Here is a 14,802-nt window from a genome sequence, read left to right as displayed (position 1 = left end):
TCCCGTGCCACCCAACGTGCTCTAGAAGGTGTAAGTCAACTACCCTGGCCAGCAAGATCTCCGGATCTGTCCCCCATTGAGCATGTTTGGGACTGGATGAAGAGTCGTCTCACGCGGTCTGCACGTCCAGCACGAACGCTGGTCCAACTGAGGCGCCAGGTGGAAATGGCAAGGCAAGCCGTTCCATAGGACTACATCCAGCATCTCTACGATCGTCTCCATGGGAGAATAGCAGCCTGCATTGCTGCGAAAGGTGGATATACACTGTACTAGTGCCGACATTGTGCATGCTCTGTTGCCTGTGTCTATGTGCCTGTGGTTCTGTCAGTGTGATCATGTGATGTATCTGACCCCAGGAATGTGTCAATAAAGTTTCCCCTTCCTGGGACAATGAATTCACGGTGTTCTTATTTCAATTTCCAGGAGTGTATTTACCTGTGCTCGTGACATGATGATGATGATGATGATGATGATGATGATGATGATGATGATGATGATGATTTCTGTTTGCAGACATAACCGGACGGCTGTCGGCCAAGTACCGCAAGGAAGTGGCGATCCGGACGGATGAGAGGATGAAACTGATGAACGAGATCGTGTCGGGCATGCGTGTCATCAAGATGTACGGCTGGGAGATGCCGTTTGCTAAGCTGGTCGCTCAGTCCAGGAAGTACGTATCCACAGTATGCACGCTTAAGCTAATTCTGTTCGTAGTGGCAGGTGAGCATTTGTCTTGTTCTTGCTTAACAATGGTACACCGTAACAATTCCTTTTTATTACCATGTTGAAGTGGACATATACTGACATAAAGGTATCAAACTTCTGGTTATAATATAATTAAGGGACATTTGAGTGGCTATTCTGAGCAGGTAATTTTTCTGCAAAACTTGAACTTACGAACTGGTTGATTACATCGTTCCTGTAGGAAAGTACTCAATGGGTGAAAGAAGGTGAATAAACCTACCGTTAAAATATTGAACATGGAGCGCGAGGGAATTGAGTTCTAACTTCGAAATAGTCCGGCATCAAAAAAAGTAACTAAACATTGTTAATGTAGGCCCATGGTGATTTAGATGTTACTAGCCGTGATCTAAAACATGTTTCAACGTGTAAGGTTCTGTAATGGTGGAGCCAACCTCGGTGACAGTTGGATAATTTTCTAACTTCAGCAAGTGCAGCAGGCCGAACCGCAGAATGACTAGCAGTTTGCTTCAACATGCAGTAAAATTGTGATACAGTTTCAAAACGAAATTACATACGCAGTTGACAGACACAGAGAGCGAGCGGAGACCTACTTCTACCATATGTGAGGAGAAATTCGGGCAGTTTCCATCATTATATATGTGGTCACGTACCCATTTGTTAGTATCTAATATTTGTCTTGCATTTCGTGGTAGCTATTCGTGAGATCTACTAGGGCTGTACATAGAAGTACGAAGAGTTTCCGCCTCTTGACAAAGGCGGACCGCTGCGACAGGTTGCGTGGAGCAAACATCTCCTCCATAGCCCTCCAATCGTTCGGCTGTGTGGCAACTCTGCAGGTATACAGAGCGCGCGCTAACACACGCGCAACCTGTATCAGAACTGGTCACGCCGCGACCAAAGCAATGCTACACAAGTGGCGAATTACCGATTACGACCAATGCGACTGTAGAACATTGGAACAGAGACTTGCGTGCACTTCGAACGACTGGCCAAAAAGAAAATTCATGGGTACCTGTAGAGCTTTCGTAGACGTAACACCTGCAGTAATGAACTGGATGGAGTCTCTGCATATCCAATAAGATGAAAAACGGGTATCTCAACTACATCTGTCTACTGCCAGTTCTACAGCCTGTGTTATTAGCCGTACGTAGGTAATACATATACTCTGAAGTGCCAAAGAAACATACAAGCATGCGTATTCAAATGCAGAGATGTGTAAACAGGCAGAATACGGCGCTACAGCCGGCAGTGATTATATAAGACAAGTTCAAAAATGGCTCTGAGCACTGTGGGACTTAATTTCTGCGGTCATCAGTTCCCTAGAACTTGGAACTACTTAAACCTAACTAACCTAAGGACATCACACACATCCATGCCCGAGGCAGGATTCGAACCTGCGACCGTAGCAGTCGCGCGGTTCCGGACTGCGCGCCTAGAACCGCTAGACCACCGCGGCCGGCTATAAGACAAGTGTCTGGCGCAGTTGTTAGATGGGTTACTGCTGATACAAAGGCACGTTATCAAGATTTAAGTGAGTTTGTACGTAGTGTTATAGTCGGCCCACGAGCGATGGGACACAGCATCTCTGAGGTAGCGATGAAGTGGGGATTTTACCGTACGACCATTTCACGAGTGTACCGTGAACATCAGGAATCCTGTAAAACATCAAATCTCTGACATCGGAAAAAGATCCTGCAAGAACGGGGCCAACGACGACTGAAGAGAATCGTTCAACGTGACAGAAGTGTAACCCTTCCGCAAATTGCTACAGATTTCAATGCAGGGTCATCAATAAGTGTCAGCGTGCAAACCATTCAACGAAACATCATCGATATGGGCTTTCGGAACAGACCTACTCTTGTACCCTTGATGACTGCACGATACAAAGCCTTACTCCTCGCCTGTGCCCGTCAACACCTACATTGGACTTTCGATGACTTGAAGCATGTTGCCTGGTCGGACGAATTCCGTTTCAAATTATATCGAGCGAGTGTACGTTTACGAGTATGGAGATGTCATGAATCCATGGACCCTTCATGTCAGCAGGAGGCTGTTGAAGATGGTGGAGGCTCTATAATGGTGTGGGACATGTGCAGCTGGAGTGAGACGGGACCCCTGATACGTCTAGATACGACTCTGACAAGTGACACATACGTAAGCATCTTGTCTGATCACCAGCATCCATTCATGCCCATTGTGCATTCCAACGGACTTGGACAATGCGACACCCCACACGTCCAGAATTGCTACAGAGTGGGTCCAGGAAAACTCCGAGTTTCAACACTTCCGCTGGCCACCAAACTCCCCAGACATGAACCTTATTGAGCATATCTGTGACGTTCCCAAAAGGTCTTATGGCCATAGACTGCAACTATATAGGCCCATAAGGCGTAGTATTGCGGGTGTAAACAGTACAGAAACCAACACAATGAAGAGAGAAAAAAACTGGCACTTAGGGTGTAGGATGTTGTTGCGACGTAGTGATATCTGAGCGATTATGTTACGGTAACCTGTTTACTTGGACCTTTTAGGGGTGTACATTACGAAGTCGCTGCCAATAGCTTTTAAGTCCTGTAGGCACTTTACGACCGCAGGGTGAATCTTGCTGGGCCTGAAAATGAAAGCGACACACAGTACTCCTGTCAATGCACCCCTGTGCGAAGGTCCATTTTCCTTACGAAAAATGCGTTTTACTTTTGCATTCTAGGACTCTTCTCACATTTTTTTCCACACAGTCTGTTCAGAAGATTTGCACTTTAATTACCGTTTACAATTTTATCCTTCGCAAGGCAACCAGTAACAAGACTGACTTCAGCACCACAGGGAGTATTGGTTTACAAATGTCATTAACATTTTTCTGGTTGTACTGCCGCGTCTTATAAAATACTTATAATTATCACCGTACTACAGCGGCCTTTGTCAGGCCCTATGTTTTAGCATTTTAGTGCTTTATAGGAGGAAGCGGCAGTATAGCCATAACGGCTTTAATGAAATTACAACAGTGATTCAATCTGTACTATCAGCTACATAATCACATACTGCCGTCTACATCACAAACAGATATTTTGCGTAAGCCTTGTGAAAGTGTAAGACTACCTCGGCAAACACGGTTCTTAAAATGAGCGCACAAGAACAGCCATTACAGTTCTAATTATTTACCTGTAGATTTCAGTCGTTATTGGAAGCAGCAAAGTAGTGGAGTAGAGAAAAGCATAAATACAGAATCGATATGACGACACGGTTGATGTATCCTATTGCAGCAGCGCACGGCAGGAGTTCCGCCCTGCTGCAAGTAGTTCACATTCCTCAGAACAACACAAAACGTACTTTGTCAAAACATCAGACACTTCTAACCAAAGCCGAAGCTGGCAAATGGCATAAGTTTCAAAGTTTGAAAATTGTCGACGGCATAGTATGTGTTACAGCATAATAGCCCATAGTATGACATCGTAGCGTCTGTTGTTTTTCTCCTGAAACACTTGTTCACTTACTAAAGTGTTATTTTGAAATCCATTCATGATACAGCTGAACGCACCTAAGGTCCCATCCATAAAGCTGTATCAAACAAGTACACACTCTCTGACAAAAAGTATCTGAACACACCCATGTAATGCGGAATGTCCACTAGATGCCACGAGAGGACCCTCACCAGTATAAAAGGAGGCTGGGAGTGTTGCCAGTAGAAAAACAGTGACAGCAAAATGAGTCGGTAACGAACGCTCTTCGACTTCGAACACGGACTAGTCATTGGATGTCATCTGAGTAACACATGTATCAGCGATATTTCAACTCCTCTGATGCTGCCCAAGTCAGTTGTTGGTATGATGGTGGAGTGAAAATGCAAAGGAACAAGAGCTACTAAACCAAGACCGGTTAGACCTCATGTACTGATGGAGAGGGACCATCGAGCATTACGGAAGGGGGTTGCAAAAAAATCGCTTGACATCAGATGGAGTCACTCTTGAGTCTCAAATTGCTACCAGCAGTCCAGCTAGCTCAATGACAGCGGAAGGAGTTAAAAAGGATGGGTTGCAGTAGTATACAAGCCACACTGCTACATCTGTAGTCAGTGCCTAATGACACTCGAGGTGATGTAAAGAGGGACAGTGGATGATTGGAAAAAAGTGCTTTGGAGTGATGAATCATGCTACATTCTGTAGCAATCCGAAGGAAACGTTTGGCGAATGGCTGAGAATGTTACTTGGCGGTATGTATAGTGCCGACAGAGAAGTACAGAGGAGGTGGTATTAGGGTAAGGGGAGGTTATTCTTGGTTACGGTGTGGTCCATTATTATGCTTCAGAAAACGCTAATTGAAGAAGTATATGAACATACTGTAAAGCATTTTGTACTGCGTACAGTAAAGGATCTCAGTTCGGAGGCGATGATTGATTGCATCAACATGACAGTGCACCCTGTCATAAGGCAACATCATTAATCCGATGGTTGGTGGACAATAACATCCCTGAAACGAACTGGCCGGAGCAGAGTCCCGACCTGAACCCAGCTGAACACCTTTGGAAAGAGTCATAATATCCCGTAGCTCCAGACTCCAGTGTCAACCATAACTATCTTCTCTCGCTCAAGTTCCTGAAAAGAATGGGCTGTTATTCCCCAACGGACATTCCGACACGTCACTGAAAGTATCACCAGCAGAGTTAAGTGGTTATAAAGCCGAAGTGTGGTCACACCCTCAATGTTTAGTAATGGGGGGTCTGGATATTTTTGATCAGATAGTGTGCTTCTACACTTAGTTCGTCCCCTGAAAGTCTCGAGATATATGCCGTAAGCTGCATACTGTAAATATCTTACATACTCTCACAGGACAAAATATTAATCATGTTGTAGATGGTATACAACTGGCACCAGTTGGTCGTTGACCCACCACAAAGCATGGCAGTGAAGTGATATGTTGCAGTGAGGTGTATGGAATCAGTGCAATAAGATGGATCGATGAAAAGATGCGACAATGTGAGATTGGTACTATCGTGTTATGACGTGCCCAAAACCGCATCGAGAACGAATGTGTCCGATTTATTGGTTTATCAACGCGATCTGTCTAACATGTCGACAAGGAATGGTGTAAGAAGCATATTTGTGTTTCTGAGCGAACTTTGTGAAGGAAATTGCATAGTGTCAGGGAGCTCACATCGGCACAAAGCTGCGCGTGATCAGTGGATCAAACAACGCCCAACACTGGATAATACCTGACTGGAGGCGTGTTGATTGGTACTACGTGTCGTGATTTACCTATTTTTTGCAAAGCTGCGAATACACTGACCGGCCAATGAGCCGTTTAACCTGTAGAGGGTATAGTCCAGGCTAGAGGCGAGGTTTTGCACATGTTCTTAGTATCGTGCATTGGACCCACTCATTCAGGTTACTGTAATGTGATCCAGTATGTTGAAATAAACATTCTCGGAGGCCAAATGTTGCCCTTTCTTCTACGTCTTCATGATCAGTTACCTTTCCAAGGTAACTATCATTTTCACGAGGCAGTACCTACGCGCTCCTGGTTTGATGAACATACAGGCATACTATCGCAGGTGTACTGACCCGCTAAATCAGCCTTCCTTAAACCTGCAGAAAATGCCTGGGACTGTTCGGAATAGCATCTGAAAAACAGCAACTTATATCGCTGCAGTTTTTTTCCTTCTACGGGAGCTGATCATTAATGAATGGCTTCACCTGTAGTTGTCTTACATGAAGAAACTTGAAGACTTTTCTCGCCGAACTGAGGCATATATCAAGGCTAGAGACCATGTTAAACGGTATTAGCATAACGTTTCTTGAGCCACATCCACCGCGGACGCGCCGCGCCGCGCCGCACACACAACGGCGCGGCACAGAACGGAGAAGAGCAGCGAAGAAGTGCTCAGAATGCAAGTGTGCTCGTAGGCGCACAGCAGTGTTCGTACATTGGCGAGCGCACAAACGAAACAACGGAAGATGCATTCGTTCTGTCGATGGCAAGATCATTAAGAGGGAGCGATGTTTAAGATTGGAAAAGGGTGTGGAAGAAATCATCCCGACGTTTTTCTGGCTGGCGGCTTTCGTGGCCTTAAAGAGTGGTTCGGTGTGGGGCGGCGGAGGGGTGAAGTGGACTGCGGCAGTCGTCGTGGGGTTGTGGACCACTGCGGTTGCTGCGGGGACGGAGCCTCTCCGTCGTTTCTAGCTCCTCGGTTCACATAAAATACAATAAATACATATCGAACACAATAACATCCGACTTAGATACGTTGCAGAACATCGCGACTGACTCACTGACTGATTCGCTTTATCATCTGAATTTTTTGCGGCGGTATGCCTGAATAGCTCAGTAATTTCTACCGGCGCGGCAGGGAACTGCCCGAATGAAATCTGACACCGGTTTCAAATCGGGAAATCCGGGCAGGCACACGTGTAAAGCATACAGTTCATGCGGAGAGGCTATGTTGGGGATTAATTTTATAGAACAAAATGTTATCCGTTATAATAATAATGTATGTACTGTGAAGGGGAAAAGTTGAAGTGACACTTTCATTGCTCTCCCCGAATAAGATTTGGTGATATTTTGCCGGATCTCTCTCACCTTTCTGAACTAACATAATTACTGTACGCCCCGTTGGTTGGTGGGGGCGGTGTGGATGCGGCTTTGAGCGTGACTTTGTCGAGTGTACTTGGTTGTCGGCCATGGTGATAGTAAACGTGTACGTTTACGTGTCTGACAGAAAGGACTGAGTAAAAACTAAATGCCTGTTATCAACTGATCGTGCGTTGACCAGTAAATCTGCACAAAAAGTGAGGTGATGCTAGTTGTCAGTATGTTTTAGTTAAACGTAAGTTGTATATTCATAAATATCAAGCTTGCTTTAGTGAAGATGGTAAACAGCAGCTGTGTGTTGGCAGGTCAGAGATCTCGCGAGTGTCCCGGACGTCATACCTGCGCAACCTGGTTCTGGCCCTGGAGTTCCTGGTTGACCGCACGGCGCTCTTCACCACGCTGCTCGCCTACTGGCTGGCCGGCGGCGTGTCCACTGCTGCAGAGGTAAACAGCCACAGCTTGCCGCAGTGTCGCTGTCAGTAAACCATTAGTGTGGTTCATCAACATAACATCCTGTTTTCTTTACTGCAGGTGTTTGCGATGTCGCAGTTCTTCTACGGACTGAATCTGATTCTCGGAATAGTCGTCCCCATCGCGGTGAACTTTGTAGGAGAAACCCGGGTCTCTGTCAATAGAATACAGGTTGGTTCTAAATACTTACTTTCGAGGTGTTTTTTTTTTTTTTTTTTTTTTTTTTTTTTTTTTTTTTTTTTTTTTTTTGGGAGATAAGCATTTACGGGCGTTTCTTTCTCGTTTAGAAAGTGGAACGGTCGTGGACACACATTTATTGAAATATTTGGCTTGTTAGTGAGTGAATTATGTTGAAGCCTTGATGTTTTTAGGTTGCGGACCGCGATGACGACTACACATCGAGCACCATATTTCGGCATACTGTCTGGTAGATTTCTTTAGTTACTCAGAACACTTGTTTTATGTGCACTCAGAAAGTTTGGTTGTAGATTACGTGGTGAGCACAGCAAAGGAAGATACGTTCGGTCTTGTCGATGGCAAGATCATTAGAGAGGGAGCTTTCTTTAAGACTAGAAACGGGTGTGGAAGAAATCATCCCGACGTTTTCTTTAGCAACAAAGGAAAACCACGCAATGCCTAAATTTGATCGGCTGGACTGGGATTCGCACAAACTGAATCCTGAATATGAGTGCAGTGTCTTAATGTTGCGCCAGTTGCCTCAGTGGATCATATTAGGTCATTCCTGGCATCGTCTGACGTCCTGTCATTCACTGATGTATTTTGTGCAAAACGGAATCGTAAAGATCGGAGGAAGATTTGTCAGCCAGTGACAGCTAGTAAACACCGCACTACAAAGTTTTGCAGAGTTACAGCAGTTTAATAGTATTGTATTCTTGTGCTTTCTAAGTGGACGTCATGCTCCGCCGGTTGAAGAAGAACAGAATTATTTTTGGTGTTTGTCTGTAACCAAAATCTGTGACGCAACCTTACAATTCATCCGACAGACGTTGACAGTGCTTCGGAAGGTAACTTTTCACTACCTTTTTGCTTACTACTTCAGTTGATCTGCAGACTGGAAAGAGCAGACAGCGACAGAATGCTATAGCAGTGTCTCCTTCTAATGAAGCTTTGGAATTTGGACGCCTGCAGTTAGCGACATCCGCTCATGCCCTTGCGAGTTATTTCTCCTGTGTTCTGACTCCTTGAGCAGCCTACAAGCTATCGACCAGTGCTACCCTCGCCATCCTATAGTAGCGTCCATTCAGGACTCCATCTATGCCCTGGAATGGTCCAGTTGTTCAGTGGTGTTTGTGTGGACCCCAGGACACGTCGGAATCCCAGGTTACAAACTTGCCTACAGGCTGGCCAAACAGGCTACGCGGAAACCGCTTCTGGAGATGGGCATCTCCGAAACTGACATGCGTTTTGTCTTACGCCACAGGGTTTTTCGGGTTTGGGAGACGGAATGGCATAACAGTACGCACAACAAACTGCGTGTCATTAAGGAGACCACGTATGTGTGGAAGTCTTCCATGCGGTCCTCTCGCAGGGAATCAGTTGTCCTCTGCCGGCGTATGGCTAACGCATAGTTACCTTCTCCGTCCCGCGGACCCACCGCGGTGTCGCTGTGGCTCACAAATGACGGTCGTCCACCTCTTGCTGGAATGCCCACTTTCCGCCGCTCTGCGGCGGACTTTTTACTTTCCCAGCACCCTACATTCGGTGTTGGGCGACAGTGTTTCAACAGCAGCTTTACTTTTACGTTTTATTCGTGACGGTTGGTTTTATCATTTGGTCTGAGTTTTGGCGCATGTCCTTTGTCCCTCTGAGTCCTCCACCCTAGTGCTTTCAGGGTGGAGGTTTTAATATGTTGCACAGTGGCTGGCCTTTCCTTTTAATTCTCATGGTCAGCCAGCCATGGTAATCTGCTCTCTTGTTTTGATCTCTTCTACATGTTTCTTGCGTCTCTGTGTGATTTTCTTGCCAGATTTAGCCCATTTTAGTGTTTGTTGCCCTTCTGTCATTCTTGTGGTTTTCTCCTTTCTTCCAGATGTGTTTTGTATGTCTCGATTATTTTACTCCCACCCTTGTGGAATTTTTTTCATCGAAACGAGGGACTGATGACCTAGCAGTTGGATCCGCCCCCCCTCCCCCCTCTTTTAAACAAAGCAACTACAGTGGGTGATCATACATCCACTTCCACAAATAAACGGCCATGTCATTGGAAGGTATGAACACACTTAAAGTAGTTTAACTACCGTAAACGGTTGTTCTCTCCAATCGTCCATCGGATTATTTGACTCGAATGTCTAGATTCCTTCTCCAGTTAATTGCCTCCCGAAGAAAACACCATCCCCGTTGTACTGACTAGGAAAATATTCACAGCACTCACTCAATAGAAATACTGAAGTGGCAGAGTGTATTACGCGTTGTAGACCCAGAAGAGTCATCAGGCATGGCAAGAAATTGCTGGAAGCAACGTGCAAGCTGAAGCCAGACATTGTGAACTATCTCAACTGACTTTTTACGTTTGACGTAGCTTGTACAACTTACGCGAGAGGTGATACCTTTCAAGTGAACGAGATAAACCAGTGCCGTATTGAATTCGTCTGCAATACTAACAACAGTCGGTGTGGTACAGTGACCAGCCTGTCGAGCCTGTTTCTGTTCAGGCGCTAATGAATGGCTGTAGGCTCTTGGACGTCAGGAACAGATTAATCTAAATCTCCACTCTCCAAACCCCAAGTAAAGCCCATGGCAGAAGGTACGTCCTATTGTACCAGTTACTAGAATTTTTTCCTAGTTCTGTTCACGTATGGAGTGCGGGAAGACAGACAGTTCAAACGCCTCCGTGCGTGCTGTAATTAACCTAATACTGTCCTCATAATCCCCACGGGAGCGATACATATGGAATTGCACCTCAGGCGAGCAAAACATAACTTTCAGCGAATCATTAGCGGGGAAACATCAGTTCTCAGTAGCAGCACAGATAAGGATTTCTCAAGCGGAGCCTCTGGCATTTCAATGGATGTTATTGACGTAGACGAATGGGACACCACGTTATAATAATTATTCCCTGCGCGTTGATGATCAATGTCTTATTGTCTGTGCTGTGTAGAAAATTGCCCATCATCTGCTATTGCAGCAGCGTACCCTCAGTGTGTAGCTACTCCAGTCTATAATTGGTCCTTGGTAAAGCACTCCGGTTTCCAATGTTACGTTGCTGTTGTGCAGACGGCTCGGAACAGAGTTAGTGGCTGAAACTGATGATAGACCTTAAGTTCTGGGTTAATTTCAGAACCGACATTTGACCTTACATTCCTGTGATAAACATTAGATTATTATTTCATCGAATATACTACCACAAACGTTTCTGTGTATGCTTCACAGGAGACTGTATAGTACCATGCCAAGTTTTACGTAGATCCATTGCTATCGTCTAACGATCATAAGGTTCAGGAGCGTGTCATATTAGAACGGAAGCTCCAGGAGGCGAATCAAAGTGCAGTTACCTGCTTCGTTGACGTCACTGCGTGAGAACTCGTGCCATCTTAGAGACGATCAATTGAAGAGTGACACGATATGACTACAGCCGAAGCTGGTCGATAGTCCAGAGCAAGTACTTATATTACCAACTATGGTCACAGTATCTTCAACAGGAAGCGACGCAATTTATTAGAAATTCATGTCGACGAGGGTACTGACAAACATTCAACGCTAGTGATGCCTTGTCAGTCCCATGTTAAAATTGCACCAGGAAGTGCCCCTCATACAGTCCGAAGAATATCGCAACTTGGAGATCGTAATACCGTAATGGTTGACGCAGTAGGTTTTAAACGTCAATCACAATGGGATAGTCCAAACGTTCCGTAAACTGTCAAACTTGTGGATCGTGGACTTGGAATAAATGGTGGAGGAACTTAATGAACGTGTGCAGTTCCTGGAACTAAATATTATTCTGAACGAATCACTTCTCCTGTTGCGTACCAGCTTAAGTCTGGTGCCAGAGTTCAAATCTGAAACCGTGCTTGAAATTCTGCACCACAAGCTGCAACACGCAAACTAAAAATAGCAAATGGGAACACACGGTACTTGTTTCTTAGCAGAGGTTTGAACCTCAAAAAGCTGGTGGCAAGATAATTCTCAGGTCGCTAGATACCTCCAGGTTCAAATTTATGACAAGTGAGCCAAATTGTGTTTACTAATTGAATACCTCTGTGTAACCCTCTGTAAGTTCACTTCCAGTATAGTGAAGATATAGCATGTCATATTGCGCCATTCGACCACAACTACTATCTTCATCCAAACAAGAGTAGTTAATTCAGAGGCATACCAACTGCTTAAGGATTTTATTTACTTAGAACATTTCAGAATTCGAAATGTCGGTCGTTTCGCCGTACTTTGTAAATTAATATTGTTCACTAATACAGCTAATTCAGCACAGTCAGCGACGTAATATCAGTCGATTCCGTGTTATCTTTGTTTCCTTTCAATAAACAGTCTCTTTCTTTCGAAAATATTTATTACAAAATATTTTCGTGCACTCAAGAGCCTTTGACGATAGTATTTTTCTTTTTAATTAAATATTAATTCAATAGATTCTAACTAAATAACATCAGGACGAACTTAATACTAATTGAGTGTCTCAACTTCGTTCCTTTCGATTAACACTCGTTTCACACTGCTTTCCGCAAACGTGATGTCATTTTCAAGTCGCGCAATACCGACGACCACATGATCGGCTATCGACTTTCGCTAGCGTTCGATACAGGCCTCTCGCAAGACTTAACACGCGGGCACTGGACATTTACAAAAAACGACATTCTTGGAGTGACGTATTATAATCATTGCCGTAACAAAATGTGATAATGATTTATCTACGGTTAATGCCACCGTATAAAACTGCTCCCTCAGGAGTGAGTTATCGTCAATAATTTACAAATTAAGCATGAAACACGCTTGTTTTATAATTTCTAGTATGCCATTTAAAGGAAACGGAGAATTGAAAAGTTATCACAAACGCGTTACCATTATCACTAAATCTAACAAAGTATCAACGAAATTAGCCTTCAAGATAGAATATGATAACCAAGACAGGAAACATACATTTACATGATTAAGTGCCAGCATAAGGGATAACGTCATGGTTACCGTGGTCAAAATTTGTGGATTTGCATCCTATCACATGAAAATACTTTATCTTAATGTTAGCCTTTTTGACATGTTCTGGGACATTTCACACTTCTACCTCTTTTTATTTCCAAAATTAAGTACTATATTTCTTGATGAATGTTCCCCGAAAATATCTTTCAAGGAATCGTAGAAGCACAGAACGGCGAAAGTTTTTCCCGTCTTTAGATGTGTCCCAAACATTATTTCTTTTTAACCATTGTTTCACGGCCACTCTTACAAGAAACGCTAGCTTAAAATTTGGAATATGGTAAATAGACAGAAGACTAATAGAAATGAGTTCGCTCTAATTAGGATTGACGCCTTAGTATCTGCATATAAAAAAAGTTAGCAGAAAATTCTATAACATGACACAAACTACAAATCTGTTTAAAACATCTGTATAAGCTTTTATAATGCGATATCGTAGTAAATGACTCAATGTAAATGTGTCATCAATCCGAAAGTTTGTTAGGGCACCACTGTGCTTCACTAGGCCGGTTCTATTGGAGGTGGTAATCTTACTTCTGTGCGGCGGTTGAACTGATTTCCTCAGCTAGTTGTATGACAACATCCCGTTCAATATGGAATGCGACTCTCAATGCAATTTGACATGTTTCACTTTCGTGGACATTGCTGGAAGTGAACGCAGTGGTGACAGATAAAAATCCTAGGACTGACCGAGGATCGATCCCTAGGTCTTTGGATCCTTAGTCTGACCCATAATCGCCAAGCCACACCCTTAAACAATGAATAGTTAACTGTAATGGAGAAACTGGTAGAAGCGGACCTCGAGGAAGAGCAGTTCGGATTCCAGAAAAATGAACAAGCGAGGCAATACTGATCCTACTACTTCTCCTACAAGATAGGCTAAGTAAAGGCAAACCTACGTCTATAGCAGTTGTAGACTTACAGAAAGCTGTTGACAATGTTGATTGGAATACTCTCTCTGAAATTCTGAGGGTAGCATGGGTAAAATACAAGGAGCGAGAGGCTATTTACAAATTGTACGACGGTCAGACGGCAGGTACAAGAGGCGTTGCGCATGAATGGGAAGTGTCGATTGAGAAGGGAGTGAGACAGAGCTGTAACGTGTCCCCGATGTTATTCAATCTGTACTTCGAGCAAGCAGTAAGGGAAACCAGAGAAAACCTTTGACAAGGAATTAAAATTAAGGGAGAAGAAATAAAAGCTTTGACAGAATTTCAGTGTCACTGGCACACCTGAGAGACAGGACTGGGAAGAGCAGTTGAACGGAATGGACAGTATCTTGAATGGAGGAAATAAGTTTAATATCAACAAAAGCAAAACGAGGATACTGGAACGTGGTCGAATTAAGTCAGGTGATGCTGAGGAATTAGATTAGCAACTGAAACACTTAGAGTAGATGTGTTTTGCTATTTCGGCAACAAAATAACAGATGACGGCCGAACAGAGATGATACAAATTGTAGACTGGCAGTGGCAATGAAAGCGTTTCTTAAGAAAAGAAATCTGTTCACATCGAATATTGATTTGAGTGCTACGAAGTCTTTTCTGATAGTTTGTATGGAGTGTAGCCATGTATGAAAGTGAAACATGGACAATAAACAGTTTAGACAAGATGAGAATAGAAGTTTTTGAAATGTGTTGCTACAGAAGAATGCTGAAGATTAAGTGGGTAGATAATGTAACTAGTGAGGAGATACCGAATAGAATTAAGGAGAAAAGAAATTTATGGTGCAACATGACTAGAAGAGGAGATCGGTTGATAATATATACTCCAAAACATCAAGGGATAACCATTTAGTGTTGGAAGAAAGTGTGGAGTAAACATTATAGAGGGAGGGGAGCTCAATGTAGTAATCAGATTAAGAAGGATGAAAGTTTCAGTAGT

At 43.9% G+C, this 14,802-nt stretch overlaps 1 protein-coding gene across 4 annotated transcripts in view; it reads left to right on the top strand.

Moving 5' to 3' along the window:
- The window catches only part of LOC124595000 (ATP-binding cassette sub-family C member 4-like), a 207,039-nt gene that overhangs the window by 88,964 nt on the left and 103,273 nt on the right, over nt 1–14,802 (top strand). For all 4 annotated transcript variants that reach the window (XM_047133547.1, XM_047133545.1, XM_047133546.1 and 1 more), the window contains exons 6-8: nt 514–670; nt 7,593–7,731; nt 7,819–7,929. In XM_047133547.1, coding sequence (XP_046989503.1) covers nt 514–670; nt 7,593–7,731; nt 7,819–7,929 — 407 coding nt within the window. The remainder of the gene's footprint in view (nt 1–513; nt 671–7,592; nt 7,732–7,818; nt 7,930–14,802) is intronic.

Source organism: Schistocerca americana, chromosome 2 (assembly GCF_021461395.2).
Source record: "Schistocerca americana isolate TAMUIC-IGC-003095 chromosome 2, iqSchAmer2.1, whole genome shotgun sequence".
Taxonomy (NCBI): domain Eukaryota; kingdom Metazoa; phylum Arthropoda; class Insecta; order Orthoptera; family Acrididae; genus Schistocerca; species Schistocerca americana.
Note: the sequence above shows the minus strand (reverse complement) of the source record. Positions and strands in the feature narration are given on the sequence as shown.